Source organism: Vigna unguiculata, chromosome 3, assembly GCF_004118075.2.
Source record: "Vigna unguiculata cultivar IT97K-499-35 chromosome 3, ASM411807v1, whole genome shotgun sequence".
NCBI classification, from domain to species: Eukaryota; Viridiplantae; Streptophyta; class Magnoliopsida; order Fabales; family Fabaceae; genus Vigna; species Vigna unguiculata.
Window position 1 is genome coordinate 32421320 of NC_040281.1, and position 26500 is coordinate 32447819.

A 26500-nucleotide genomic window follows, 5' to 3' on the forward strand; every position below is an offset into this window, starting at 1 on the left:
GAGAAGTCAAATTGGTACTACATCCTAACATGGGTTTGAGGTCGGAGTGGAAAGTAGTGAAACGTGTGAGGCTAAGGCTAAACCAAAAGGATAGAGACAAGGAAGTGAGAATCTCAAACGGAAGGTAAAGTTGAGGCAGAGATCGAAAGATTAGGTCGACCAAGCAATGTTCCAAGAAAGGGGGGAAAACCCATCACGTTGTAAGAATACAGTATGTTCAAGGTTTTATGTCGGTTAACCTCCATGAGAGGCAGTTAAATCTTCTCGACAATAACCACAATTTAAGTAAGGAGTAGAATGGATGTCCTTTGTAAGGTGGCTCACAAGAGAGAAAGGTTTGACTTGGGACATGAGAAGAACAGTTTCAAGTATTGAAAGAAGAAGTACAATTCTTTGGACATGTAATATCAGCCCAAGGAATAGCAGTGGACCTAGTGAATATTGAAATAGTGGTGAGGTGGGAGAGTCCATAGACGGTTACTGAGGTGTGAAGCTTCCTGGGACTAGCAAGCTATTACAAAAGGTTTGTGGAGGGCTTCTCCAAGATGGTTCAACCATTGACACAACTCACTAGAAAGGATCCGCCTTTCTCTTGGACAGATGAATGTGAAGCTTGCTTTGAAGATATGAAGAGAAGGTTAACCACCGCACCAATGTTGGCTATTCCAGATACGACTAAGACGTTTGACGTGTATTGTGACGGTTCATATCAGGGTCTAGGTTATGTGTTGATGAAGGATAAGAGACTAGTGGCCTATGCATCAAGACAGTTGAAAGTGCATGAGAAGAATTACCTGACGTATGACCTAGAGCTAGCTGTGGTAGTATTTGCTCTTAAGACTTGGAGGCACTACTTGTATGGATCTTAGTTCCAGGTGTTCAATGATCTCAAGAGCTTAAAATACTTGTTTGATCAGAAGGAGCTGAATATGAGGCAGAGGCGCTGGATGGAATATTTGAAAGAATACGACATTGAGCTTTTATACCATCCTAGTAAAGTTAATGTCGTTGCAGACGCCCTGAGTAGGAAAAGGGTTCACATGTCCGCTATGATGATGAAAGAGCTAGTGTTGATTCAAAAACTGCGAGATACGAATTTGGGACTGAATATGGGTACAAGTTGCATAAGGTGCAGCATGTTGAGAATTACTAATGAGTTCTTGGACGAGATTCGGGTGGAGCAGGGAAATGATCAGCAAGACATCTTGAGGTACTCACTAGAAGACGTAGACCACAATTAACATGGTTGTGGCCATGTGGTGTGAATTCAAAGGATGGAAATTCCTTTGGTGTGATTGTGTTGTATATATAAATGTGTTATATATCTGTTTTATTCCATTAGCTCACCCTATCTGCTTGTGTTTGGCGATGATCGTGTAAGTGGTACACGGGAACAGATGATGTTGCAAGTGGATTCGGTGAGACTTAGAGACGGAGCATGGACTAACTTGGGAGTTTTCCATAAAGTTGTTTTTATTTATTTCATGGACTTTGCATATTTGTAATCTTTGATTTTGAACATGGTTTTATTATAATAGAGTTATTAGTTGAATTTGGGATTCTTTATGAACGGAATAAAGTGGTAAATTTCCCACGTTCTAGAATTGTTATTCAATAAATGAAGTTATTTATTAATTCTCTATTCTATTATTTTAAATCCGTAATATCCGGTTGGAATGTTACAACATCTGTTTCAAGAAATTGTGAAACGAATCTCGAGATCCATTTCCTTTTTTTTTAGTTTCAATATTTTTTCTTTTTTCAGTTTCAATAATTGTTTGGGTTTATTCCTTGAACACTTGGTGCAGTGAGCATCAACTCAAAATAATAAGAGCAATAAGTATCACTTCAAACAACAACAAGATCTTCACATAGTAAAATATAAATGCAAATAGAGAATATTATTATTAGGTATAAAAATTGGAGGTAAGGGGGATTAGAAGACAACCAAAATCGCAACATGAAAATTAAGAATACAATACTGAGAACAAGAATCGGTAAACTTACGATCGATGATAAATCACCAGAATAGGGTTTTTGAGCGAGAGGAAGTAAGTGTAATTTTTCTTGAGCACAGAACATGTTTCAAAATTTTCTTTTTCAGTTTCCCACTATATTATATATATATATATATATATATATATATATATATATATATATATATATGCATTGTTTAGGTTTGTTGTGAGAGAGGTCCGAGATGGATAGCTTTGAGAGATTTGAGAAGGTCCTTGGAATGGGGCCACGAGTCATTCCTTGAAATTCTGAATAGTGTTGTTGAGAAGGTCCCTATCATTGAACATAGTGTTGTTGAAACCAGAAATCTTCTAGCTGCATATACCCTACTTGTTTTATGATTTATCTTTGATTGTAATGTTTGAAACTTTGAATTATAGATATGGTTAGGACCACGAGGAAATTTATCTAGACGCGGTTCACAAGATGCACTCGAGACTTCTACACAGGGTGCTGAACGAGACCGATTGCTTTAGCTCGTAGAAGGGGTCAGCAAGAGGTTGATGTTGTTCAGGATGATGTTGTTAAGCATGAGGTTTTCGATGTTCCTCAGGACGAGAAACATGAGATTGATAACGATGGTGCAGGATTTCCAGGTGGTCCCTCTGATACATCTGTTTTGATATGTTTTTTTGTTTTTTGTGAAACGGACAACGAGATCCGTTTCGTTAAATTGTGAGACGAATGTCGAGATCTGTTTCGTAAATATTTTTTTTTGTTTTTGGTGAAATGGATGTCGACATCCATTTTAGGAAATTGCGAAACAGATCTCGACATTTGTTTCCTTTCTTTTTTTAGTTTCAATATTCTTTTTCTTTTTTCAGTTTCAATAATTGTTTGCATTTATTCCTTGAACACTTGGTGCACTAAGCATAAACCCAAAATAAGAAGACCAATATGTATCAATTCAAACAACAACAAGATCTTCCCATAGTAAAAGATAAATGCAAATGGAGAATATTATTATTAGGTATAAAAATTGGAGGGAAGCGGGATTAGAAGAGAACCAAAATCGCAACATGAACAATAAGAATACAATACTGAGAACCAGGATCGGTAAACTTACGATCGACAATAAATCACCAGAATAGGGTTTCTGAGCAAGAGGAAGTGAGTGTAATTTTGCTTGAACACAGAACATGTTTCAATATTTTTTTTCAATTTCCCACTATATTATATATATATATATATATATATATATATATATATATATATATATATATATATATATATATATATATATATATATATATATATATATATATATATATATATATATATATATATATATATGCATGGTTTAGTTTTGTTCTGAGAGAGGTCCAAGATGGATAGTTTTGAGATTTGAAAAGGTCCCTAGAATGGGGCCACGAGTCATTCCTTGAAATTTTGAATAGTGTTGTTGAGAAGGTCCCTATCGTTGAACATAGTGTTGTTGAAACCATAAATCTCTTGGCCGCATATACCCTACTTGTTTTATGATTTATGTTTGATTGTAATGTTTGAAACTTTGAATTATAGATATGGTTAGGATACGAGAAAATTTATCTAAACGCGATTCACATGATGCACCTGAGAGTTTTGCACATGGTGCTGCATGGAGGAGACCGACCGCTTAAACTCATAGAAGGGGTCAACACGTGGCTGATGTTGTTTATAGGATGATGTTGTTGAGCATGAGGTTTCCGATGTTTCGTAGGACGAGGAGCATGGTGGTTACCTGGCAGGTGGGTGAAAGTTGTAAATGGTATTTACTACGGCCAACAATTCTTTCATTTTTGTTTTGTCTTTATATGTGCAGAGCTTTGCACCCCCAAATATTTGCACACCGTTTCTTCCACATTGCTTTATGAACTCTCATCTTGTGGTGTGTGGTCCCTGCCTATGCTTCAAGGTCGTAGTGGTCCCTGCCTTGATTCAAGCTCGTCTTGTTGTCTCTTGTTCAAGCTGCCAGTAGTTGTCCTTGAAGCTGGTCCAAGCTCTCGTGCACTTCTTTTTCATTAGTTTTATTTTTCAAAGTTGTCTTCTTCTCTTTTCTTCCAGGTTAGTCTGCCTTCCATTTTAATCATAATCATATTGAATGTTGGAATTTTATTTGAATGTTGGAATGTTGTTTGTTAAGACTGAAATTTGCGGATGTCGACATCCGCTTCCGAAAATGTGTTGCGGAAGTCGACATCTGTTTTTTTATTTTTTTATTTTTTTTTGTGAAACGGATGTCGATATCCGTTTCAGGAATTTGTGAAACGGATGTCGACATCCGTTTCGTTATTTGTTTTGGTTTTTCTGTGAGACAAATGTCGAGATCCATTTCAGGAATTTGTCAAACGAATGTCGACATCCATTTCGTTATTTTTTTTTGTTTTTCTGTTAAACGGATGTCGAGATCCGTTTACGGAATTCCTGAAACGGATGTCGACATCCATTTCATTAATGTTTTTATTTTTTATATTTTGAAACAGATGTCGAAATCCGTTTCAGGAATTTGTGAAACGGATGTCGACATCCATTTCACAAATTCCTAAAGCAGATTTCGACATCCGTTTCACTATGTTAACTCCCCATTTTTTTCATAATTCACTTTCTTTGATATCGCTGTCGTTAGGCGATCAAATTACCACTACTTAACTTTAGCAATTTCAATATTGCCAAGTTAGTAGTGAACAAACACAGTAATAGAAAATAGGTCAATTCCACTGTTTTTTCAAAATAGGATTCTTCATCGGTTATCTAGAGATTATTGTTAAATTAATTATTGTTGTTGATTTACAAATCAATCAATGTAAAGTCTCAATTCATTTGTTGGCATTCTCACTTTTAATCAAAGTACAGTCTCAATTAAAAGTGTGACTTTTTAGATTATCCATAGTAAATTCAACCAAAGTACAATCTCAATTAAATTTTACTCTGCCTAATCATGTCTATTCCTTTATTTCTTCACCAAATAGAAAACTTAATTAATCAAAGTAAAGTATTGACTAATTTTAGTTAAAGTAATTACCTTTAATCAAAGTACAGTCTCAATTATTGGCAAAAACTTATTTAATCGAATGAAAGTTTCTGAATAAAATCAAAGTAAAGTCTCAATTGAATTTAAAAACCTTTTAACTCATATGATTAGCATGCGTGTAGATTTAAAATCATTATTTTCTATTCGATTAAGAAGCAAAGGACATAGATAAACAAAAACCACAACAGTAATCAAAATAACAAATACATAAATTCATCTAACCTCAAAATGTAGTTAAGAAATTACAGTGGAATCAACCCTAAAAGCTTAGCCCTCCATGGCTTGGATGGAATCCATGATAATAATATGATGAAGGAAAGAAAATAAAAGGAAGAATGAGAGATGTGGTGGATGACGGTATTTGTGAGAACCAAATAGTTTTAAGTGTCCCTCTTCTGCTCCCTTAGGCCTCTTTACATAGGCTTCAATTGGACTTGGACTTTATCTATCGGTTGCTAAATCTTTTATCTTTATTTAATTAATTAGCAACTTAATTTTTGTCCAATTTCCAATGCTGCCCCTCTTGTTTAATAATTTTTACAATATTGACCAAAATTTGACCAAAGTTGACTGCTGCTTTGACTAGTTGACCTGTTGACCAGTTCGACTGTGCAATAGTAGAATGACACGTGGCAGAGTGCACTTTCTCTTGAAAGAATTAGGGTTTTTGCAATGGAGGAATGAGTGAGGTTGCAATGGTGTTTTCGTGACGGCTGCTGCGAAGATGGTGGCGACTCTGCATGGACGACGAAGGTGCAGGTGTGATGGAGGTGTTATGGTGGACTCGAAATCTGTAGGGACGCTAGCCTCGCGTCAATGGAGAAGATGATGCATCCGCTGCTTTTACATGACTTGCTGTATTCTCGTCTGATGCGTTCTCCAATGGAGGCTTCACGGTGATGCTTCGCGTTTTCTAGATGGTGCACGAGGTTTTCTCCTACGCGATGGTGCAATGTTGCATTGGTGAAAAGCACAACGAATTATGGTTGCAGATCCAGATGATGCTGTGTTTCTAGGTGCTCGAGTCTGGTTGCTCTCTGTGCCATGGTGATGCCATGCAGGTTCGTGTTGGACGATGTTTCTCTTCTCCTCTGGTTCATCGTGGCTGCGCCGCTGTTGGTTCTTGAAAATGGTGGGGCGTTTCTGACTAGTGCAGCTATTTCGCACAATTCGTGAAGAAAAAGAGGAAGCTGTGGTGCTACAATGACTGCTCCAACGTGGTGAGTGGTTTCCATGGCTCTTTAGGTGACTTTACGGTGGAAGCGTCGATTGCCGTTGCTTGGTGATGGTGGGAGAGGAGAAAATTAGGGTTAGGGTTTCATGTGTGAGATGGGAAGAATATGATGAAGTGTCACTCTCTAATTAGTCCGGATGTGTTTGCAAGGATAATGACACGTGTCAGCATATGGTTGGACTGATTTGAAAGGTGGGGATTGCCATATCGCATAATCTGGTTGAGTGGAGTTTAACTGGTAGGAAGAGTGTAACTTAGTAAAAACTGGGATTGCAGAACATGTTTTTGTGGTCCACTTGTAGGAGGAGTGTGTAAAATAAAAACTGCGGGTGCATTTAGCTCCTGACTATTTCTTTCCAGAATTTTTTAATTTTGGACATATTTTGTATCTTTAAATATTTCAAATCCACACTTTTAATGACCCAAATTAAACTTCAGCTACATTAACAAATATTAGAATATCCAATAATATTTTATGCAACTAAAATCAATTTTTACGCCATTTTTAACTCACGTACTCAATAAATCCAATAATCACAAATCCTAATTAAATCAATCCTAAATCACAAAAATTATATTAAATCCCCAAATTTAAACATTAAATGAGGGCAAAATTTTGAACTCATTACTCTTCCTTCTATTGATACAGCTAGCTTTGGTTCAATTTTTTCTCTTCCTTCTTCATTGAATCATTTTGCTTCTCTACTTCCGAGTTTTATCATTTGGATTGCATGATTGCATGTATATGCATCTGATACACTACCATTTATATAGATTGCATGATTTCAGTTTATCTCCTTCAATTATTTTTTTAGTTGTAGGAGTCATGCATTACGATTTCATGTTTAAAAAGTAAAACATATTAAAATATTTTCTTTTACTATAGGTCATTGTGGAAGATCATCATTTTAGTTATTTGACTTTCTTGGATTCTTAAGTGGATTATCAAGTAAATTGTAGACTCATGTTAGACTTTTCTAATTTCGTTCATGATATTTGCGAACAAGATTATACATCTCACTTTACAATTGATGATATCTTTCCAACACGTGAAGATTTAATTAAGTGGGTTAGAGGGGTTGCTTTTAATCTTGGATTTGTTGTTATTATTCTAAGATAATATAAATATAATGGACAACCAAGAAGAAAGACCCATGTATTATTAGGTTGTGAAAGAGGTGGAAAATATAGAAAATACAAATGTGATGCAAAACTGAGTTTATCTAGGACAAGAAAATGTGAGTGTCTCTTTAGATTGAGAAGCAAACCCATATCTCAAGGGGAGGGATGGGTGTTGAACGTAAAATGTGGTTACCACAATTACAATGTCTCATCTACTCTAGTTGGTCATCCCTATGCGGGTAGGTTGAAGTCCACTAAACACTCGTTACTTGTTGATATGCCTAAAAGTCAAGTAAAACCTACAAATATACTTCTGACTCTCAAAGAAAAAGATGAGTGTAATGTGACAACTTTGAAGCAAGTATCCAATGCAAGATATAGATACAAACGATCAATAAGTGGTTCAAGGACCGAGTTACAATAGTTAATGGTGATGTTGGAATGTGATCACTATATCCATTTTAGTACATGTATTGATGAATCTAATGTGGTTAGCGATCTGTTTTGGACCCATCCTGATGCTGTGAAGTTGTTAAATTCATTCAATATTGTGTTCTTAATGGGTAATACTTACAAAACCAACAAATATTGGTTGCTATTGCTTGAGATTGTTGGTGTGACCTTAACAAGATTAACTTTCTCAGCCGCGTTTGCATTTTCATGTAGTGAAAAGCAAAATAATTTCACTTGGGCTCTTGAAAGGCTAACAGGTCTGTTTATGACGTCTGAAGGTGGTCCCCAAGTCATTGTAACTGACAGAGATCTGGCTATAATGAATGTTGTTGGCATTGTGTTCCCTGAGTGTTATCATCTTCTATGTTGTTTCCATATTCAAAAAAATGTGCAGGCAAAGTGCAAAATGTTAATCAGTTCTGTTTATGCATGGGATGTTGTACTGCAAGCATGGGAAAATGTTATGGACTGTGAAGATGAGTTCAAGTTTAATGATTGTGTTAATCGTCTTCAGCTTGTTTGTCATTCATGACCTGTATTCTTTGAATATGTTAATGACTCGTGGATCATTCTTGACAAGAAATACTTTATGAAGGCGTGGACAAACAAAGTTATGCATTTAGGGAATACAACATCAAACATGTATATTTGCATCTTCTTATTAATTCATTTTTTTATTAATTGTTTATATGATTCCATGTATAAATTGTACTAGGGTTGAGCCTGCTCACTAGAGCCTCAAGAAAGTTCTTGGAAGTAGTATGGGAGACCTTTGTTCGTGTTGGGATGGAATTCACAACGTTATTATCTTGCAACATAACCAAATGAAGGCATCTTTTGAAAGAAGTCTTAATCTAATGAGTGACTCTTACAAGGCATTGAGTTATACAAGATTAATGGGATATGTTTCTAGATCTGCCTTAGAACTCCTTGCTCCAGAGTTAGAAAGAGTTAAGAAAATTGGATTCGATACTAGTCGTTGTGGCTGCATTCTCAAACAGACTTATGGTCTTCCATGTGCATGTGAATTAACACGAATGTAGACTAGGTTGAACTTCTCAAATGTGTCTTCTTCACAATCTGAAAGGCAATTATTTATTCAAAGATGTTGAGAAGCCAATGTGGTTTGCTTCTTGAAGATTTGATGAAGATTGAATGAAGCTTTTTTGAACTATCTTGAAGTCATAACCATTAGAATGAAGCCTACATTAATGAAGGAAAGGAGATTTGATGATATCCATGGTGATGAAGGCTGGAATGTATGCTCTCCATGTACTTACATCATTAAGAAAGTGTACTTGTAGTTTGTAATTCATATTGTAGACCTTAAAGCATTAATTAGATGTAGTTTGGTCTTTAGTGTGTTTTTAATCTGTTGAATGGCTTTTCAACATGTTAAAATGTCTCTTTTAGTCTGTTGAATGGTTTTTCAACAGGTTAAAAGGTTGGCTGCAGTAGTCTTAAACTGCAACAAATTCAATAAGTTGATTTAGTTTTTAATCGACTAATTTCACTTAAGTCAAGTGAAATCAACCGATTGATTTGAAAATCAACCTGTTGAATTTCGTAACAGTTTGACTATAAAAGTTGTGATTTTCGAAACAAAGGTTTGTTGATCATTTTAGAGCACGATTTGCTTCTGGAAACAGATCAGCATTCCTAAGGTGTTGAGGTTCTCTTGACTAAGGGCTGAAGGCTTTGAGAGCCTATTCCAACAACTAAAGCACCAAAAGTTGAAGTCCTTCCTTGAACTTTCAGGGAAAATATATCCAGACTTGGTGAAGGTGTTTTTCACCAACTTGGAGTTCAAAAATGATGTCCTACTTTCCAGCATCAAGGGTGTTCAAATGGAGATCAACAAGAGAGCTTGGAAAGATGTGGTTAGACTCAAACCAAGGGGTGTGCAAGTGACAAAAGGTGAAACTATGGCTGTTCCAGAATTAAACAAGATGCAATACTATGGCCAATGCTTGAGAAATCCTATTGCTAAAATCAAACACTTCCATGTTGGTGGTCTCAAGGTGGATCAAAGGCTACTTGGTATGATTGTCACAAAAATCCTTGTTCCACGTGCTAGCAACCATTCAACATTGAATGAGGGAGATTTGATACTCATGCACTGCATTCAACACAACATTCAAGTGGATTGGATCTATGTGTTTCGTGATCACATGTTCAAGGCCAAGTGGCTCACGGATTTTAGGCTTCCATATGTGGTTTTGGTGTCTAAATTCATTGAATACTTTGGTATTGATGTAGAGAATGAGTTAGAGGAGTCAACTGGACTATTGAACCATACTTCCAACCAAAATCTGCACAAAATGGGCTTTATCAAGGTGGGAAATGGATGGACAACTGCTGGAGCTGTTGGTGGTGGTGCAATAACCATGAAGTCGGTCCAAGTGGTGCAAATCAAGAGGAAGAACCAACTGCTGGACCCATGGACTTGATTCCCTACAATCCTCCAGAGGATAGAGGCCCTGTGTACTCACATTTTGAGAGGATGGTGTTGAACCAGCTGCATGAACTTAATGTGTCTCAACATGAACATCACAACTATTGCAATGAGAGGTTCAATGCATTGGATGGCCAAATCCATGATATCCATGATATGCTCCACTCATTCCTGACCAGAAATGACCCTCAAGATGACTGAGTGTGGTGGTTGTTTAGGATCATGCATTGCATCCTTGTGTTTGTGATTTTTCAGTTTGAGTTCTGTCAGTTTCAATTGTTTTTTTTTTCATTTTAGTCGGCTGATTGCATAAGCTTTATGCATCTATTTTTTATTTTCAATTTATGTTGGTTGTATTTCCTTCCAGTATTAATTAAATGATAAGCAATGCTTGTTATCTTTATGCATTTGTTCTGTTTGATGAATCTAAAGGGGGAGAAAAATTGGAAAATGGATAATTGATCACATTAAACTAAGCATTAAAATTGGAATCAATAATCAAATCTGAATTTGAACTCATATTATTGATAGCGGGAGCATGACCACAGTTGTATACTTGCTAGCTTGTGTGTATTGCTCCTGTAAAATGTTTTTTAGGTTCATAAGCTTCAAGCTAAGGTTTTACTTCATCAATTGGTATCCAACAAATGGAAGCATTTTGCAATGGAAGATAGAAGAAGATAGATGGAATAGAGGTTGGCTTCATCAAATCAGGGGGAGATTGTTGACATGAGAAGCCAAGGTGGTTTGCTTCTTGAAGATTTGATGAAGATTGAATGAAGCTCTTTTGAACTATCTTGAAGCCATAACCATTGGAATGAAGCCTACACTGATGAAGGAAAGGAGATTTGATGATATCCATGGTGATCAAGGCTACATTGTGTGCTCTCCATGTACTTACATCATTAAGAAAGTGTACTTGTAGTTTGTAATTCATGTTGTAGACCTTAAAGCATTAATTAGATGTAGTTTGGTCTTTAGTGTGTTTTTAATCTGTTGAATGGTTTTTCAACAAGTTAAAATGTCTCTTTTAGTCTGTTGAATGGTTTTTCAACAGGTTAAAAGGTTGGCTGCAGTAGTCTTAAATTGCAACAAATTCAATTAGTTGATTTAGTTTTTAATCGACTGATTTCGCTTAAGTCAAGTGAAATCAACCGATTGATTTGAAAATCAACCTGTTGAATTTCGTAACAATTTGACTATAAAAGCTGTGATTTTCGAAAGACAGGTTTGTTGATCATTTAAGAGCACAATTTGGTTCTGGAAACTTGTGGAAACTCTCTCCTTAGTGATCATAGGTGTTGCAGCTGTTGAAGATTGATCTTGGATCAATTCTTGAAGCTTGATCTTGGATCAATTCTTGAAGCTTTTGGCTTGGTTTGAAGCTTGGAGAAAGTTGTTTGTGGTAGGCAAGGCTGTGCTACCACTAAGGTTTGATCTTTCTCAAGCTTTGTATGTGTGCGTGATGGTTTTCCAGGTTTGCAAGAGGGTTCTTGCTGTGCTGGTGTGATTCTTGTGTGATTCAATAGTCTTTTGTGGTGTTTTTGCATATTTTGGAAGTGTAAGGGTGGATACTTTGTAAAACTTTTGAAGTAGTGCAAAGTCAAGCTAAGGTTTCCTTGACAAACTGGATGTAGCTAAGGTTTGAGTGAACCAGTATAAAAATTCGTGGTGTCCTCTCTTCTCTAACCTTTCTCTCTTGCATTTTCATTTTAAAGTTTCAAGAACTTGTGCTTTAATCATCTTTTTCATGTTCTTGCACGTTTTCATAGCATCTAAAGCATTGAGCATGTTTGCATTGTTTCTGGTTTAAAATTCAAATTCGCATTTCTGCATTTTTCCCAGTATTTCAGTCGACTGTTTTTCAGTTTCAATCGATTGATTATACCATAATAGAATCTGTTTAGTAAAATCAACCTGTTAACTCTGTTTTTGATCGATTGAAAGTGTATAGTTCAGTACTGTTTGCATCCTAAATTGGTGATCTATTTGATTCAATTAAAGGTGGCTTTTAGCTTGCAAAGATATTAACTAGCCAATTCAACCCCCCCTTCTTGGCTTTTCAACCATTTCAAAACTAACAAAAGGAAGGTTGATCTGCTACTTAATCTTTTCAAAGAAGTTGACATTGTAGGAAAAGTCACCATCAAACATAAATTACTTGATATAGTTTGCCCTTCGATGACATCGATGTTGCCGCCAGCGAGTAAAATTAAGACGAAGGGTGCACCTAAAAGTCATCGATCAAAGAAGTCAACCAAACGTGATCCCTCATGTTTTGAGCATGTTGACGCCTTCATTGAGTCATCAAGATAAGACACATGTGTTGCAAAAACAAAAAATAAGCTGAAGACAAAAGGTGTAATTCAAGAAAAGATAATACCCATGCTAGAACAGTTCAATCCAATTTTTCAGCCTTATATAGTGGATGTTGTGGATGTAGTGGCAGATGGTCATTGTGGGTATAAATGCATTACTGGGTATGGGTGAGGAGTCATGGCCTCTAATCAGACATGATTTATACAAAGAACTTAGTCAATGGCGAGATGAATATGCAACATTAGTTGGAGGCTATGATCGTCTGGAAGAACTGAGAAAGTCTTTGCTAATTCATTCACCATCAAGGGTATGACTTCTATACACTAATGTTGAAACTTATTTATTAATTTTTTTTATGATTTTGTTTGATTATAATCTAATTAATTATATACACGCTAATCGAGACAAGTGGATGACTATACGAGACATAGGGTATGTGATTGCTAATGTAATCCTCGTCTGCTTGACATCGGTTCAAAATTTGGCAAGATTCCCACTTCGTACATCCCCACCTATTTCACAAAGTCAACATCAATTAATTTGTATCAGACATGTTTATGGTTCTCATTTTGTGCAGGTATATATTTTTTTTCAAAGAACTTTATTTCTTTATTGACTAATTACATATTTACAGGTTCGTCTACAAGAAGGTTGTCTATTACCGATGGTGGATATCATAGCATCCAACAATTGTTACCCAAAGGAAAAGGGGTGGGCATCATTCTATAGAGATAGGATGCATGCATTCGTAGATTTGCACGTAGTGGATCGTCGTTATGTAGATCTTATGGAAGACTGATATTTGTTAATTGTATTAAATATTTGACTATTGTAGTTTATTTTAGGAAATTTCATATTGTAATGTACATTTAAAAAATATGTTTGTAATTATTTTACTAATATATAAAATACTAACTCCTCTGGCCAAGGGATGGATATATTTTGGCCTTGTTGCTAACAAAATAGACGTTTGAATTTGTAATCATATATATATGAAATTACTTAATATAAAATCCAATAAAAATGTAAATTGTAACATAGATGGTCGTTGACTATCCAAACGTAGATGGTCGTTGACTTCGAACTCTATGTCCTCCTCTAGTCTCTTCCTCTTCTGTTGCATCACGAGCTATCTATAATACCTCATGCGTGCGATCCCAAGCAACTGTGCCCTCACTAACGTCTCTGCAATCTATCATCCACTAAAGACCGTTGACAATGCATTTCATGGCACCCTGTGATAATACCAAGTTAATGTCAAATATTTAAGTTACTAATAATATGAACAAATAAATTTGTAACATACCAATAAACCACCAGAAAATGATAACTTTGACGTCCTCTGAACTGGTATGCCATATGGCAAATTTCGACGAAGTCGGGGCATAACTACAAGGCTGGGTGTAACATCCCTAAGGAATATTACTTTTAAGTAAATAAAAGTGAATAAATAAAATAAAATAAAACACGGTAATATCAATAAAACCTCATTTATAATTGCATATTCCCAAAATTGCGGGAAAATAAAAACTTTAATTATAACATAATTCCAACATTTGCAATTACATTATTACAAAATCCATCAAAGTTCAACATAATTAAGATTACATCAAAAGTCTTAAAATGAAAATCCTTTTAAAATCCCCAGGTAGCCCCACACTCCGCCTCTAAGCATCTCCTGGCTCACCTGTCAAATCATCTGCTCCTGGATAACAAGTTATCTGATCATCACCACACACATACAGATAGGGTGAGCTATGCACAGATGTATAAATCCATAAAATAAATGTCATCCATCCCAATGAAGATAACATCACTAAAGCATTTCATTATTTTCAAATTTCCCATCCCTGATCTCATAATCCTTCATGAGTCATATGCATGAACTAGGTCTTGGGACTTCACTGTGCTCCCACGAAACTAACCCATTTGTGGTCCAACCCTATAAGCCTATCCTGCTCATAGTCCTACCCTACAGACTCCTCGTCTGTAGTAAAACATCCAAGCCTCCCTCGCTCGGACCATGGCACACACATAATCACCATACTATGGACTCCTCGCCCAATAGTAGTCGACGGGAAGATAACAGTTCCTTGCCTATCGTGCGCCCGACGCATGTAATCACCATACTAAGGACTCCTCGCCACTTAGCAGCCGATAGGAACTACACAGTTTCATGCCCATCATGCGTCCCACCATCAAGCACATCCCAAACCCCTACTAGACTTAATCCTTCAAGCCCAAACACCGCAAACACAAGCATATACTCACTACACTTTAAGAAGTATCAAGCCAACAATCCAAACAGTTTATATAAGCTTGGCTTCTAGCCATTCTCGCTTAAGCCATGTGCCTTCGCCCAAGCAAACTCATTAATCTCGCCTAAGCTGAATCATCTCGCCTGAGCGAGCCTAAAATAGTGGTTGCATCATACCATCTCGCTTAGGCGAGCTTGTCTCGGCTGAGCGAGTCATATCTTCACCTAAAAATGCATAAACACCTCGCTGCTATTTTCATGGACTATTGATAACGCTGTCGTTGACGCTGTCAAATTAATACTAATAAACTATAGCAACGCAGTATTGCTAAGATAGTAGTCAACAAAATAGAAAGGGTAAAGTAACCCAAAGTCGTCTCCCAATGAACACGGAATTGATTTTTAACAAGTTAGTTCTTATAAAATCTGTACAAAACGGTTAGTCAAATAAAAATATGGGAGGATTAAGATAAAAAGATAAAATAAGATAAAAACAATAGTAAAGAAAATAGATTGATTCCATTGCTTTTTCGAAATAGATTCATCATCGGTTATCTAAAGATTATTGCTCAATTAATTATTGTTGTAGATTTACAAATTAATCAATGTAAAGTCTCAATTAATTTGTTGGCGTTCTAACTTTTAACCAAAGTACAGTCTCAATTAAAAGTGAGAACTTTTAAATTATCCACAGTAAATTCAATCAAAGTACATTCTCAATCAAATTTTACTATGCCTAATCATGTCTATTCTCTTATCTCCTCACCAAATAAAAATCTTAATTAATCAAAGTAAAGTCTCGATTAATTTTCGTTAGAGTAAATACCTTTAACCAAAGTAAAGTCTCAATTATTGGTAAACACTCATTCAATCACATGAAAGTTTCTAAATAAAATCAAAGTAAACTCTCAATTAAATTTAAAAACCCTTGAACTCATATGATCAACATGCATATAGATTTAAAATCATTACTTTTTACGTGATTCAAAGATAAAAGACATAGATGAATTAAAACCTCAACAATAATAAAAAGAACAAAGAAATTAATTCATTCTAACCTCAAAATCCATAATGAAATTACAATGGAATCAACCCAAGAAGTTTAGCAATCCATAGAATACAAAATAAAAAGAAGAACAAAGAGAAGAAAAGAGAGATAAAGGAAACGAAATTAGGCACCCCTAAGGGTTCCAAAACTCCGAAGTCTCGAGCTTGTCCTCTTCTGCTTCTCCCTTGGCCTCTTTATATAGGCTTCAATCGAACTTGGACTTTATATGTTCGGTTGCTAAAATATTTTATCTTTATTTAATTAATTAGCAACTTAATTTCTGTCCAATTTCCAATTCTGCCCCTCTTCTTTGACAATTTTTACAATATTGACCAGAGTTGACTGTTGCTTTGACCAATTGACTTGTTGACTAGTTTCACTGTGCAATGAGAAGCTGACACGTTGTAGAGTGCTTTCTCTCTCTAGAACTAGGATTTCACTCTCACACTCTTCTCCAACTCGCGGTGGCTGCTACGTGGCTGACGGCGCGGTGGTGGTGGCTGCCTGTTCTTCTCCGGCGAAGGCGCGGTGGTAGAGGCGTGAACTTTGTTGGCCGTTGCTGGTTCGAAAGCCGGTGAGATGAAGAACGAAATTGCAGTGACCTAACTCGCATCTCTGGTGTCTATGAACCTCTGATTCGTGAATAGAGTTTCCTTGCAGATGCAGATGGTGCGGTGTAGATGATGGAACAATGCGTGGAGGCACTGGTTTCCGACGTTTCTAGTGCAGGTGCGCTATGGAGGAGGTTCGTTCATGGTGCAGTTACAGATATGTGATGGTGGCGCGCTGGTGTAGTTGCAGATTCGTGTGGAGATGGAGAGCGGTGCAGATTCACGGCGTTGGGCGCTGCTGCGGTGGTTGTAGGTGCGCGAACGGTGGTTTGTTCTCCATCAATGGCTGTTGTGGTATTTTCGACTAAAAGGTTGGGCGTTGATGATGAAGAATGGAGGGGAGCTACCATGGCTGCTGATGTAGGAAGAAGAAGACTGAACTGTGGTGGCCGAACTTGATGCAAGCGGCAGCCACCGGTGGTGCTGGTGCTCCCGGCGGTGGAAACATGGTGAAGATGGAGGCTAGGGTTTCTGGTTGTGTGGAGATGAAGATGATGACGTGGCAACATGTTATTGGCTCAAATTCTTTAGTGGAGATTAAGCCCACGTGGCATGTGCTGGTTGGCCAATTTTAAGAGTTGAGGATTGCCACATGGCAGCATCCGAGTGCATCTATTTTATGAGTGGAAAAAGGTGTGCAAATAGACAAAGGCAAAGGTGCAGAAGTAGGTTTTGTGAGACCCATTTGGAAATAGGGGTGTGTATATGTAAAAACTAGGGTGCATAAGTGATTTTCTCCAGAACTAGTTGATTTTAGCCTTATTTTAAGGTGGTTTGTAACTTCAATCAATTTATTTTTCCACCTTAAATGAGCTTAATCTTAACTTCAACTGCATCAACAAACGTTAGAATATCCAAAAATAATTTATGCAGCTAAAAATCACTTTTTAACACATTTTTACCACACAAGCTCAAATAGCCTAATTTTTAGAATTATCAATTAAATCACTCTTTAAGCACATAAATTCAATTAAATACCCATAATTAAACACTGAATGAGGGCAAAAATATGCACTCATCATAACCACACACTTATCCTTTTGCACTCCTGGGCAAAATTGAACAATTCCAAAACTTCTTTTGAGGTATTTTATTTCACATCAACACTGGATCAAAGGAATGAACCTTACTTGAGACAAATCAATATTCTAAAAATCAAGTTACCATGCATATACAAACGGAAAGATTCTATTTTTCACACATGAGTTAATCTTTTGAATTCACAAGACAATCAATTATGAAAGAAAGTACTCAAGTTAAATGTGTATTTTTTCACCAAAATCTCTCAAGTGTTTTGGCTTGTGTTTTCACTCAAAATACCCATGCAAGTAAACACTTCTAATACATAACAAGACTCTAATATTCACAAACTTTCAGAAAATATGCAATCAAAAATCATGAGGACTCTTCACAGGTTATAACGGGGCCAAGGCAAAGGTAGGAAAAATTTTAGGACTTTTGGGTTTTTGAAATAGTAATGTAGAAAGAATATGGAGCATAATTTCAAAAACAACTCTTTTTTCGTTTATTGCTTTGTTGCTCTCTTTTTTTTAAAAAAAGCAATTATTTCAACACTTTTTCATCAACAATTTTTCCTTTTGCCATTTTTATTAATTTGTGGGTGAGGTACTCACCCACACACTTTATTCCTCAACCATTCCTGAACATAATCCATTAGCTCATTCTTTCTTCCTAAGGTAGAATATGGTCTTTTTCTTTTCAAGGTTATGCAATAGGCTTAAAACAAGAAAAAGAGGTTTAATGCTCAAAGGGGCTACCAATGGATTAATATCAAGGTGGGCTTATTTGGAAAAGTAGCTAAAAACAAGAAATGCCTCAGTCATATCAAATCATGCATATTCACCTAAGTTGAAAAACAAAAGAATCAAGCTAAATATTTGAGTATAAATAAACATGAGCAAGTCACTCAAGAAAAAATAGGAATGACACATGGTGGTCCATCCTTTGCATTAAGGCTCAAGACGCACAAGGTCAAAACTCTTTCACAAAAGATTTAATCAAGAAATTCTCAAATCAACTCAATTAGTAAATCCTAGAAACAATCCACTCATATCAACATGACCTTTATTTTTCCAGAATTATGATCATCCCAATTACTGAATCAAATCCTAAAAATCCAATGTCAATATGTTTTATTGAAAGCAGGGAAATATTTTTGGTGGACTTCTTATGAGACATTTTTTAAAATTTTTACTTAGTAAAAATTTAATACTTTCACAATTTTCTCAAAACGATCTGCTCCCGGATAACAAGTTATCCGATCATCGCCACACACACAGAAATAGAGTGAGCTATGCACAGATATATAAAACCATAAAATAAATATGTCATCCATCCCAATGAAGATAACATCACTAAAGTATTTCATTATTTTCAAATTTCTCATCCCTGATCTCATAATCCTTTATGAGTCATATGCATGAACTAGGTCTTGGGACTTCACTGTGCTCCCACGAAACTAACCCTTCGTGGTCCAACCCTATGAGCTTATTCTGCTTATAGTCCTGCCCTACAGACTCCCCATCTGTAGTAAAACATCCAAGCCTCCCTCACTCGGACCATGGAACGCACGCAATCACCATACTATAGACTCCTCGCCCAATAGCAGCCGACGGGAACATAACAGTTCCTTGCCCATCGTGCGCCTGACGCATGTAATCACCATGCTAAGGACTCCTCGCCACTTAGCAGCCGACGAGAACTACACAGTTCCATGCCCATCATGCGTCCCACCATCAAGCACATCCCAAACCCCTACTAGACTTAATCCTTCAAGCCCAAACACTGCAAACACAAGCATATACTCACTACACTTTAAGAAGTATCAAGCCAACAATCCAAACAGTGTATATAAGCTTGTCTTCTAGCCATTCTCGCTTAAGCTATGTGCCTTCGCCCAAGCGAGGTCATTAATCTCACATAAGCTGAATCATCTCGCCTGAGCAAGCCTGAAACAATGATCGCATCACACCATCTCGCCAAGGCGATTTCATCTCAGAGCTCACCTGAGCGAGTCACATCTTCGCCCAAAAACGCGTAAACACCTCGCCTGAACGAGAATCCGACGTATACTGCATGAAACCTCAACTAATCCTCGCTTAGGCGAGCCACCCTCACCTAAGCGAGAGTATATGTCGCTCAAACACCAAAACCCCTCGCCTGGACAAGAAGTCACGCTCAATTATGCACAGGTCTCATCGCGTCCTCGCTTGGGCGAGCATGTCTCGCATGAGCGAGAAAGCAAGTCGCTTAAAACCAAGCCAGTCGCTTGGGCGAGATGCTCGACCCCTAAACCAATAGCGAAACCCTGCAACTCTCGCTTAGGCGAGAGTGACCAGCTTGGGCGAGAATTGCAGTATTCCTCTTCTAGTCTTGCGCGAAAAATTCGACAACCATACCAAACACAATTCACACATTACTAAGCACAAAATAATGACCAGCAAACATTAGGACATGTTATATCATCCATTTAAAATACCCCCATTCGAGATTGAATCATCTCTAACCATTCCATACCCAAAACCCTCATTCTCAAATCAAATAATGCATAAAAGGGTTTTGCAACCGACAACAACTAAGCCAATTCTTCACCACAGTGCACATAATCCAAAATTCATACCATACAGATTTCAATTGAGATTATAATGACACAGAACCATACACAATTCATGAAATTTACGCACGCAAAAGGACAGCTCCCCTAACCTGGACTTCTTGCAGAAATTGTAATGATATAGCTCTTCTTCTTGCCTCCAAATGAATTTCTCCTTAATGTTCCTGATGAGTCATTATTTTCTTCCATTCCACTAGCCTTTGTGCACCCATTAGACAATTGATTAGTGCTTAATTGTTCATCATTAGAGTGTTTTTCATCTGTTGGGCTTTATTGGGCCACTATTCCGAATTTGGACTAATTTCACATTATTTGGCCTAATTTTTGTTTTTAATTATTTTTAGGTATTTGGGTGAAGCAATTTTGGAGCTTGGACATTAATATTTAGTTAAAGAGTCTTTCCACATCATTGTCACATAATTTCCATGTCATTTCCACGTCAGCAAAGTCAATGGGTCAACATTTGAGGCCCTAGAGTGGCATTTTTGTAAATCTGAGTGGCAGAGTGGCAGTTTTGTAAATATGAGTGGCAGGTTTGTAAATATGAGTGGCAGGGGTGATATGACCACGAAATTAGGTCTGCATGAAGAGGGAGGGCCGCTACTTCATCTTCTCCATTCTCTCCAACTCCATTTTTCGTGCTCCAAGCTTCCATGGATGCCTCCCCTTGCGGTTTTTCACATCTTTGGGTAATTTTTACCGTTTTTATGCACATTTGACAGCACCCATTGAGGGTTTTGTGTTTTGATTTCGTTTTCTACATTTGGCAGCTCGTTTTGTGATTTCATGGGGTTTTCGCATTTATATATGATAGCACCGTTTTGCATTCCATTTAAGCTTTGAAATCTCTATTTTTGCTCTTAAATTGCATTTTCAGATTTCATAAGTTAGGGTTCTTGGTTCTATTTTTGTGATTCCAGTTTTGAAATGTTTAATTGCTCATTTTCATGTCTAACTAAATTCGTGTATTGACTCCTTGATGAAAAATGCAATGAAACTTTGAGGTTTTGCTTGTTTTGTGAAATCTGCCATGTTTTTGTTCTGAATTCGTGGAATGCATGTGGTGAATCTGTTAATGCTTAATTTACAGGGTAATTGCATATGTTTTGGTTAAGATACGTTCATGCTTAATGTTTGTAGCTTGGCTGTCATGGATTTAAGGATGTGTGCATTGCTTAATTGCATAATGAAGGTAGATTGTAATTTTCTCTTAGTGAATTATTATCTAGTGGATTGAGATAAGGCAGAGTTGGTGTTAATTTGGTGGCCTATGATAAGTGAAATTGCGTTTGAATCAAGGATGTCAATACGGTTTTAATCACTATAGCATTTAATTCAATCTGTTGATTAGCATTCTGAATTTGTCTGCCAACCCCCCCCCCCTTGTGTTATTGTTGTGTTCATCTGGAAATTTCACTTTGAATGAAAATATTGGTCGTTGGGAGATGACTTGGTTCACTTTCATATACTATATTTAATATGTTTTAATTTGGTGGGGTACGGCCTCTATTCAAGAGCCATCATTTGGTGGTTTTTCAACCCTTATTGTTTTCCCTTCTGCTAGGTTTTCTTTGCCTCTTCACATTAAAACCACAACTAGTATTTAGCAAAAAGGAAGTCAGATTTGGGTTCACCAAGGTTTGAACCCATACCATTCCAATGTTCAATTCAATACACAACCACCCAACCATATCATGTTTCGTGATACACTCCCACCAGTATAGGGTTACATTACCAATTCCATGCTCATACATATTATTAAAAATTAATAATAAAACAAGAACACATAATTGGCATACATAGGACTCGAACCCAAGTCCTTTCACACAATCAAAGTACTCTCAACCACTTGAGCTAGTACTTTTCCACATCACATCAAATAATATTTAATGCCATAAAGGCTCTTCCTACCCGCATTTATTAATTAATTAATTAATTTCACGGGTCTTGCCCTGGGTCGCTCGGCCTCAACTCCGCGTAAAATGTAAGGATGGGAGACCCTCCTAAACCACTACAAATATCCATCCAAACATGAAAAAGGAACTGGCGCGGGGACCACCTGAACTACGACAAACTGATTGTAGTCTCTCCATCGATCATCAATAGTCACAAAGTCCAACATGAGAAGCGAACTCGACATTAGTGGAATAGGCTGCATGAAGCCAAATTGTCGCAGCACACGATCTAGCAGATGACGATGTACGAGGATAACAAGCCTGAGGAAGCTAGAAAAGATGACAGATACAACAAGTGGTCAACCAGCTCTATGTACTCCATATGGGCTCCAAATCACCTCATCATATGTCAAGGCATCCAACTGGACTCTAACATCAGCTGTAGCGGAAGTAGCGCGTCCAGTGACATAATGTCTAGCATGGGGTTCGGTCTCCACATATGTATCTCGTAATTGTTTCCTTCCCAATGCAGGGAAGTGCTCGTATATCCAAGCCTGTATCAAATCACATTTCATTTAACTATTGTGATATAAAATAAAAAACAAGTAAAATATTGAACAAAATGTAATATAAAAGGGTACCTGTAGAAGAGGTAGATATCCAGCTAATTGCTTTGTATTTGCAAAGTTGGCATCTCTTAGTTGCTCATATAAGTAGACAAGAGCAACAACTCCCCAAGCATATCTACGACATGTAGGGAGATCTCTAAATAGCTCGAGGTAATGAGTACGAACATATGTGGCGCTTTTATTAGCAAATATCGTGCACCCTACAAGGTGCAAAAGATATGCACGTGCAGCAAACTCCCATAGCTCGTTATCACAACAGCTATCATACAGCTCTCTCAACCAGCTAAGTCTGACCTGTCCACCCCGACTTTGATTCAACTCATTGGAAACCATGGCCCGATCAACACCAAGAAGTGTCATCAAAATCTCAATTGAATCTTCATATTCAAGACTTTCAGTAGAGCAAAACTCTTCAGTGATGGAAAGATGAAGGAGAGACCAGACATCATCTAAAGAGATGTCATCTCACCAATTGGTAGATGAAAAGTATTAGTCTTGGGATGCCATCTCTCCACGAAACCTAATATTAACCCAATATCGGGATATTCATATAAAATATCGCACAGAGGCGATAATCCAGAAGCTACCACAAAGGGGAGAACAGAAGGGTGAGGAGTTCCTAATTTTTTCACTTTTTTAATATGGGAGACTACTTTCACAACTCGATCCTAAGAAAAAAGAAACATAAAACAATAAAAATGCATAACAATAAAATAAAACATTTATAAAAACTTCTTACTAACCTGACCATCCCATATGATCCGTGCAACATGATCCTGATACCGAGTCAATAAAGATGTATCAAAGGGAACACCTAGAAATCCTGCACCATCGTTATCAATCTCATGTTCCTCGTCCTAAGGAACATCGGAGACCTCATGCTCAAAAACATCATCCTGAACAACAGCAGCCTCTTGCTGACCCCTTCTACGAGCTAAAGTGGTTGGTCTCCTCCGTGCAGCACCCTGTGCAGAACTCTCGAGTGCATCATGTGAACCGCGTCTAGATAAATTTCCTCGTGTCCTAACCATATCTATAATTCAAAGTTTCAAACATTACAATCAAACATAAATCATAAAACAAGTAGGGTATAAGCAGCCAGGAGATTTCTAGTTTCAACAACACTATGTGCAATGACAAGGACCTTCTCAACAACACTATTCAGAATTTCAAGGAATGACTCGTGGCCCCATTCCAGGGATCTTCTCAAATCTCTCAAAACTATCCATCTTGGACCTCTCTCACAACAAAATTAAACCATGCATATATTCATAAATATATATATATATATATATGTAGTGGGAAACTGAAAAAGAATATTGAAACTAAAAAAAGAAAGGAAACAAATGTCGAGATCCGTTTTGCAATTTCTTGAAATGGATGTCGACATCCGTTTCACCAAAAACAAAAAAAAATTACGAAACGGATCTCGAAATTCGTCTCACAATTTAACGAAACAGATATCGACGTCCGTTTCACAAAAAACAAAAGAAAAACATATCAAAACGGATCTCGACATCCGTTTCATAGTTTAACAAAATGGATCTCGACATCCTTTTCAGAAAAAAACCAAAAAACTAACATAACGGGTGTCGACATACGTTTCACAAATTCCTGAAATGGATGTCGACATCCGTTTCACAAAAAAGCAAAACAAAAAAAAGGAAACAGATCTCGACATCCGTTGTAGAATTCTCTAAAGCGGATGTCGACATCCGTTATGGCAAAGTTTAGTGAAAAATAAAATTGGTATTCACATTATAAGGGTTGCAGATTAAAGTGATTAAAACATTGATAGATGGCTCACATGGCATATAACATACAACAACATTCACAACATTCAGATTGTATCATCGTTCACGTAAAACCAAACAAAATATGAATGAGAAAAACTTAACTGGATGTGAGTGGTGTCTGGATGATATGTGAAGGCCAAGTGAAGGAAAAAAATGGGGCAATGCCTACTACTGCTCGTTGCTTGCTTGTTGCTGGCTTAGATCTGCTCCAAGTGAAGGCAAAGGCAAATTGGCAAAGTGAAGGCAAAGAGGGATGGGCCTAATTTTAAATGGCTAGGTCAAATTCACGTGACCAGATTCGTTGGTGTGTAGGGCTGTAGAGGAAAAGCAGATTCCCTTTTTTCAGTGTTCAGCGTTGCAGGGGATAGGGGTGTAGAGTTTTTACTTTTTTGGGGGTATAGGAGAAAGGCTTGGGGGTGCGGAGAGAAACGCCCTTTTGAGTAATGAGCTTTAAGAGTGATGGTCTTTTCCTTTTTGATGATTATGCCATCTTGTTTCAGCTCCAGCTCATTTACCCTTTTAGGATTCCAACGAACTCTTCAATGGACATGTCTAAATTAAGTACCAAAAGTAACGTAAACAATCTAAGTTTCTAAACAAAAAGTGTGCAAAAAATTTAATAAAAATAGGTTTCTATAACAATAAAATATATAACATGATTTTTAAATTAAAAACAATACTAAAAAAGAACATTATAACATTGAAATAAACATGAAAAAAGTGCAAAAATGAAAAATAAACGATAAAACCTGTTATCCTACACTTGAATCCTATAATCTATTTAATATAATTGAACAAATGTAGTTTGATATGGATTTTTTTTTCCATTTATTATCTATCTTTTTTACTTTTCTAACAACCGGTATCAGAACATTGATTAGGAGTTTTAGTTTATACTTTGAAGATGGGAGACACTGATGGTGCCATAACCATGATTAAATTGGATTCTACTAATTATTCAATATGAAAATCGCACATGAAGATCTGCTATTTTTCAAAGATCTTTATGATCCTATTGAGGAACATCGTGTTAAACCAACAGATAGATCTAAAGATAAATAGGAAGACCATTGGCGTTATCAGACAATGGATATATCAATCTATTTATCATCATATATTAGGTGAGACTCTTGTTTACAACTTTTGGAAAATATTAAGTGAGTTGTTTGAGTCTAAAGATTTCCTTGAACAAAGCATTCCTTATCATGAAGCAAGTAAACTTGAAATACAAGGATGGTTTTTTCGTGGTTGAGCACTTGAGCAGTTATGGTGAATCAATTGATCACCATGGAGATTGTACTAGAAGATGAGCTACTAGCATTGTTGATGCTTAGCTCATTACCAAAAAATTGGGGGACATTGGTGTTATCTTTGTGTAATTCTACTCCTAATGGAAAATTGACTTTTGGCATGGTCAAGGATGGTCTCTTAAATGAAGAAACTAAGAGGAAGAATAGTAGTAGGGATATCTCCTATACTCAAAATGAGGCTTTAGTTATGGAGTCAAGAGCAAGAAATTCTCAAAGATTTAATGATCGCTTTCAAAGATTCAATGATCATAGCAAGTCAAGAGGAAAGTCAATGCCAAAGAAAGACATCATATGTTTCCAATGTAATAAACCGAGATAAATGATTAAAGAGTGAAGGATCCTCAAGTAAGAGATGAAGGGATAGAGGAAACAAGAATAATAAAGGAGAAGAAAAATACAAATCCACCAATGTAGTTGTGTTTGATGGTGAAGTTATCATTATTTATTAAGATAACTATATTAATCTCACAAACCAAGAGTATGAATGAGTTATTAACTCTACCACCTCATTTCATGTTACATCCCACCGTGATTTCACATCCCATATTGCTGGAGATTTTAGGCATATGAAGATGGGGTAAGCAAGGTTGTTGGCATTGGATAATGATGAAGGCGTGACCACCTCCTTAGAAGCTCCCTCAAGAAGGATCACTAGAAGCATGTATAGAGGGGAGTCTTCTATTCCATCATCTTTATCTTTGTTTTGCATTA

At 36.8% G+C, this 26500-nt stretch overlaps 1 protein-coding gene across 1 annotated transcript; it reads right to left on the reverse strand.

Annotated features, from left to right (window-relative positions):
- Window positions 1-22170: 22170 nt before the first annotated feature.
- LOC114175334 (protein MAIN-LIKE 2-like) lies at window positions 22171-23714 on the reverse strand. Its single transcript, XM_028060113.1, has 6 exons — window positions 23559-23714; window positions 23427-23459; window positions 23153-23351; window positions 22696-23060; window positions 22453-22608; window positions 22171-22311 (listed from the first exon to the last, which is right to left on the reverse strand). The coding sequence occupies exons 1-6, from the start codon at window positions 23712-23714 to the stop codon at window positions 22171-22173; spliced, it is 1050 nt and encodes a 349-aa protein (XP_027915914.1).
- Window positions 23715-26500: the final 2786 nt, after the last annotated feature.

Excerpts from the sequence above, each read along its gene's own strand:
- LOC114175334 (XM_028060113.1), bottom strand. The coding sequence starts at position 23,714 with ATGGTTAGGACACGAGGAAATTTATCTAGACGCGGTTCACATGATGCA. Across the intron at positions 23,352-23,426 it reads GGATCATATGGGATGGTCAG|GATCGAGTTGTGAAAGTAGT; the intron begins GTTAGTAAGAAG and ends CTTTTTTCTTAG. Across the intron at positions 22,609-22,695 it reads GATATCTACCTCTTCTACAG|GCTTGGATATACGAGCACTT; the intron begins GTACCCTTTTAT and ends GATTTGATACAG.